At 40.3% G+C, this 6000-nt stretch overlaps 1 protein-coding gene across 1 annotated transcript; it reads right to left on the reverse strand.

The window, feature by feature from the left end:
* Nucleotides 1-3519: 3519 nt before the first annotated feature.
* On the reverse strand, nt 3520-5455 carry LOC111271479 (uncharacterized). The gene is made up of 3 exons (XM_022852310.2): nt 5293-5455; nt 4245-4722; nt 3520-3742 (listed from the first exon to the last, which is right to left on the reverse strand). Exons 2-3 carry the CDS (start codon nt 4712-4714, stop codon nt 3580-3582), a joined length of 633 nt encoding a protein of 210 aa, XP_022708045.1. The 5' UTR covers nt 4715-4722; nt 5293-5455; the 3' UTR covers nt 3520-3579.
* Nucleotides 5456-6000: the final 545 nt, after the last annotated feature.

The following is a 6000-nucleotide window of genomic DNA, read 5'->3' on the forward strand; positions in this document are numbered from 1 at the left end:
AATCGGTACGTGTCAAATGCTACAAATAAATATTTCGCCTTACACAAACAAATAAAACATTACGATTGTTATTATTTTAGCTATTACACCTTACCTTTTACAAATCATGCTTAATATTGAACCACGCAATTCAATACCACGCAAGCCGTGAGATGCATCGCCACGTTCCACCCCATAGTAATGGAAATTCTACTCTATTGTTCTACACCTCATTTCAGCCTTTCGTTGTAGAGACGTTTTTTTTTGTAAGAAGAACCGTCATAGAAAAACTTCTTGGGCCAATATGTTGATTCGAACACGCGATTTACCCGAGAGCTATAGCACCAGCTTTCATGTCGCCTTTGCCAACGCCACTGACATTTACGAAAGCCCTATATTATTTTACAGTATATTAATATTGCTATTTCTTTTCAGTTGATATAAGGTCATTGACTAACTCTGCCTAAGATAGCCATTTCTTTTTTTAGTTATTCTTAGACCTTTGTTCCTAGTGAGCTTTTTTTTTGGTCGTACTCGCTGCTCTGCCGTCCCGATGTTAAGCTTCCTGTCATTAATTTGATAATTACTCCGATTAACTCGTTCGAAATAATGTTCGGGTACCAAAACTTAAGTAACTTTCTAATATAGTTTGTGGCTGGACAGCCAGGTTCATTTTAATTCGAAGTTACGAAAATAGTTGACTTCGATGATTAAGATACGATTTTGGATTCAACCAATTTAGATGATTATTACTAAAATGTTGATACGCCTTTCTTTTTTTAGTATCGTGTGCACAGTAGTTGAAAAATGCATAAATAAGTTATCGGAAAATGATAGTATCTAGGCGTATTGGTTTAAGGTTCGTTTTGGGCTTGAAGTACGTTCCAGGTGGCAATTTTTGCAATTGCCGATTCAAATAAAATAGCTCCGTTGACAGCTTAACTTATCTAATAAATCACTTACATAGAAGCGAAGGGAAATACTAAAAAAAACACGATATTGTTTTTAAATCAAGCTAGCCATGAGTTCTATGGGGCGACCTAGATTGAATTAAATAGTTTACTTCTGGAATCGTTTGGCTCTTCGAATAATTTCCAACTGGCTCTTTTTATGTATACCATACAAATTGTATTTGGTTTCAGGGAAAACTAAAGATTTTTCAGTAATAGGTCCTCGTCACGCATCTATGACCTCTCTAGAGAATAATTAGATTCATAAATGAAAGCATGCCACGAAGGAATGGAAGATACGACCCCAACATCGATAAGATAAAGCCGATGCTACTGGTCCGCTTCATTCGTTCAACATCAGAAAATAACATTGTTTCCCGCGCACCCTTGACCCTGCTATTGTTTAGACATAGGAGCGAGTGAGCAGTGCGGGTCCCATCTGAAAGTAGCTAAAAAGAAGCAGAATAAAAAGGAATTCCGTCCCTCATTATCCGGATCGTCGTCTGAGAGTTCTACCAGTCACGTGAGATTATACCATGTGAGTCCCGGTGACACCGGCGCACTACTAAGTTGGTTAATACCATTTTACTATACTAATCCAATGAAGTCGCAGTATCGTCCTGATAACAGTAGCTCGGTTCGTTTTTTCCGTCACCCTTCCTCATATACTCGCTTCACTTATCGGTACAACAAGAAAAGCCGTCTCGTTATCTGTTTGGGGGCTTCGTATCGTATGAAACCTAGAGCAGTGGTAGCGACACTTAAATCTACGGCTACGATCAGTAGTGTTGTTGGCGCGTACGACGAAAGATCTTTTTATTTACACAGGCTGTACAGGATACGATTATAAGCCGAGATCACCCCCTATAACTTTATGGCGCTGATGTGTATCAAGGACATTTCGTTGAACGCCGGGACCCGCCATCCGGCGGTTGGGTCGTGTTTAATAGTAGAAGCAAAAGCCGAAAATCAACGACGAAGTCTGCTACCTGAAAATGTTAATTGAACTTTATAAGGTACTATTTTTGCCCTGGTCGATGTACAGCTCAAGCGCCGACACCTAACGGGCTTAATATAGGACAGGTAATTAAAGCGATTTTGCAGTAAACTATGACTATATCTGGTAATATATTGTTGTTCATGATGCATCCCTATGTTCCATAGGTAACGCCGTTTTACTATTTCATAAGGAACGTGTGTTTGCGCCATAGGATCTAGTTCTTTAGTTATCATTGCCGTCGGTTTATTTTCGTTAAAATTAAATTTTGAACGTTTATTTATGGCAGGATGTGGACTTGCGCTGACCTCATTATTTTACCTGTGCTATCTTCCTTTCTTGAGGAAACTAGGCGGGGGTGGGGGGTCACTGTGAACAGCGCGTTAATTTTGACGGTTGAGCGGGGCTCATGGATAGCAAATCAACTTGCTTAGACTCTTTTTTTCAAATGGTGTATATATATAGCAGATTCAAGATAAGTTTGTTATTTCTTTTTTATAAAAAATCTACAACACATAAAAACTATGACATGGGGATAGATGTGTTTTAGGACGCAATGTGCGAGATTCAGTGTTCGTGTTTCTAGGCAGAATTTTAGATGTGTCGAACAATCAGGATAATGTGAGTTCATCGCTTGTCGTATTATTGACGGAAGTTACTTCTTCAGATCATCTTCGCTAGGAAAGATCGCGAATGTATAAAACGTTTTCCTTTATACAGCCCCAACTGGTGTTAATGATATCATTTTGTTCTCTGGTAAAAGCCTATCAACCATCACTTTGTAGGGCCAGGCGCCGCTTATAAATGGAATAGAATAAGTTTAGTCGGCTATGGCGAATCGAACCAATGTCGGACATCACCCTCTATCGTCCGTACAAACATGAAAGCGACAAAATGATGGCATTGAAAGCAAGTGACATATAAAGACGGCCAACTATTGTGCGGTCACATGTTAACAAAGTAGCTGATCGAAAGTGATGTGTGGAAAAAGATGTTTACAGAAAAAGGTCACATCAAAATGTCCTTTATTATTGTTGTTTTTTGTTATTTGTCCTTTATGTTTACATTAAGGTTCAAGTTGACAGATGAAATGGGAGAAATGTTACTTTCACTCGAATGGCTTCGTATTGCGGGCTATTTGTTATTGTGCATGATATAAACACAGGATAAACAAGCTATAAAACCGCTGCTGCTATCGTGCATAACTGACAGGCGCACATAGTAGTTAGATCTAGGTCTAATAGTCTGAATCAGTCAGACTTTGTCATCAAAATGAACACACGGAATCGATTAAGGCATTATTTTACTGGATGGGTCTAGCAGACCAATGATTTTTCCCACCTGACTGTAATGTACGAATCCTGCAGGTGGGTTGCTACTTAGATAACTGCTACGGTAATAAAAATGTCCTTTTAGCTAGGCCACGAACATTTCTAGACCCAATCAAAAGCGTAAAATAACGATTATAGCTTGCAGTGGCCATGTCCGCTAAGGATGTCAACTGGTGGCCATTTCTATGACAGCGTGTACTTTTCTTCAAAGTATCAGAATATTTTAGTCTTTATGGATGCATCGCTCTAGAATAATCTAGACTTTCTATATAAAGCCGGTCCCTTTATAGTAATTAGCTTTTTCATCCTAACCGTCACTAGGTCAGCAACTCGTCCTTTTAGAGGCGCTCTTCTGTACGAGACTCCACAGACCTTCAAGGTATTCTTTAACGCGCCTGTCCTCGTCATCACTGGCTCCACCCTTCGAGGTTTTTAAGGGCGGTACATAGCTGATTACGGGGTCTGGGTCGTGAAATAAGGCTTTCCTAAATTGACAAAAATAGAATATAACAATTATAATAGCTACACGAACACTAGATATAGACAAAAAATTAAACATGGTTCATTGTCAAGCTATACAAACATCTCAGGAAAGGTTATTCGAAGGTCACTGTATGCAAACAGTTGTGAAGAGGTTATTTCTACAGATATAAAAATCTTCGGCGTCCCGATTGGCGTTCAGATCTAACTTGAGCCGAGAGTTGCAGTAGATGTAGACTCTTTTTTCTACTTTGCTACACATATGAGTCGGTCAATGAGATTGGTGAACTCGACTGGCAAGTCTAGCTGTGCTAAGCTTTTCCTAAGGCGCCATTCATCTCCGTTGCCTATTCGCTCATCAATAAGTTGACAAAAAGAAAATAGAATCTTCTGCTCTACGTTAATTCTTGCTAATAGCGGGAAGCAATAGCCGGTTCAACATAAATTGATAGACGATCGTCGTTGAGGACTAAACCAGTCTTTTCGATCCAGCAAAGACGGTCTCACCTTTTAGCTGGCCTCGTGAATGGCGCTGCTTCAGAGCAATCGACGTCGTCTATAGAAACATCCCTCGGCTCCGTAGGATTTGCCAGAACTTTAATGTCATCGGCCCTCGGATTAGCCTGCTGCGACGTCAGTTCCGCAGTGTTACCAATTTCCATATCACCGGCGGCGCCCTGCTCCAAAATGGACTCCACTTCGCGCGTGTTTTGAATTGGCTGGATTATGTCAATTGGGACCGTCTGGGCATCGAGCCATATTGATGACGCGCCATTTTCACCGCTCGTGTCGCATTCCGTTTGTGAAAGTATCCCGGTATCCACAGCATTGCCACCGTCCACGCCTTCGGTGGGCGACAGCTTGTTTTCAGAGCTGGAAATCTCAATTGAAGTGCCTTCTTTTTCGATGAGGCTTTTCCGTTCAACTAACAGTGGATCTCCCTGATCCCAGGAAGCACATGGTTTGCGCTGAAGCATTTCGACATCTACTGATAATTGACACGAATGTAGAAGTTAGCAAGACATTATCACGAAACGTTAACGTTATACCCTCTGTGATATTTCAAGCTCCTGCGAAGTACTGCGACTATTTATTGACAGAGAATTAGATCTAGCGGTAACATCTTTGCTGTTGATGTAAAAAAATGCTCAGGACAACGTACAATCAAAGATAACCTTGATCCCTATCTAGCGATAAGACTAAACGAACGAAATTTGACGACTAATTAAATATACCACACTCCTCAGCGGACGTCAAGCGCCGGACACATCTGTCATCAGCAGCTCCGAGTAGAAGGTTAGGCAGTAAAATAAATAGTCCAAAGGAATGTTTTAGTTTTATAATCATTAGACCTTGTTTCAATCTGCTGGCTTTTTTGCCTAATGAATCTCTGATTGCGGCATGATAACAATATGCCATACTAAGCAACCCTGTCAACGCTGAAATTTGGACGAGTGATGGTTGCATATCCGTGGTTATCATAAACAAGATGGCTACGCACTCAGGGCATTCGAACGTCGGGACTAAACGATTCGTTCTTTTAGGAAGTAGTTACCTTTTACGCTATTCTCCTCTTGCTGCTTCGAATCAATGTGAGTCCCTCTGGCCCGTTCGGACGACTGACTTCCGTTGCCTCTACCCGGCGGAAACTTTCTGCGTTTTCGTTTCGAATCGAGTTCCTTTAATTGGATCCGTAGCCCTTTAATATCCTCTTTGTATGAAGCAATTTCCGCATTGAGTCTACAAGACTGCTATATTTAGTTAATTATTCAAATTTAATAGAGTAGGTAAGGGTAAAGATGAAGTAAAGATTTGTTAATGAGGTTGGTGGGACATGTAAAGGAACAAAAAGCGGAATAACCGCAAAAAAACGATTGAACATTTGAGGGTAACAGTCAATAAATGGCTAATCTTCTAGTATAGGATAATAAGAGGCATGGAACCATGCAGATCTTTGAAGGTTTAGCGCCGCAAGAAAACTTTTTCTCGTTATTAATAACAACTGTGACTAATAATAATAAATACGTAGATTCGCTGAGTTTGGTATGATAAGAATGGGCGAATGTAGTGTAGTCAACTAGACAAACGTGTGAGTCGTACTTAAATTCATTTGCTCGACATCTGCATGATAAATCTGCTCATAGTATATGATCCGAAGGGGCTTTCTTACTAATTATCCTACATATTATAGTCACCTTAGCTTAAAGAAAAGTAGTCAACGATTGAGAGCGTTTCCCAGAATGCATAGATTCATTAAACGCTA

The sequence above is a fragment of the Varroa jacobsoni genome, unplaced genomic scaffold (assembly GCF_002532875.2).
Source record: "Varroa jacobsoni isolate VJ856 unplaced genomic scaffold, vjacob_1.0 scaffold_174, whole genome shotgun sequence".
NCBI lineage: Eukaryota > Metazoa > Arthropoda > Arachnida > Mesostigmata > Varroidae > Varroa > Varroa jacobsoni.

What these genes read in the sequence shown, in the direction of transcription:
- LOC111271479 (XM_022852310.2), bottom strand. Translation starts at nt 4,714, where the DNA reads ATGCTTCAGCGCAAACCATGTGCTTCCTGGGATCAGGGAGATCCACTG. An exon ending in TTCACGAGGCCAGCTAAAAG is followed by an intron (nt 3,743 to 4,244) that starts GTGAGACCGTCT and finishes TTGTCAATTTAG; the next exon opens with GAAAGCCTTATTTCACGACC.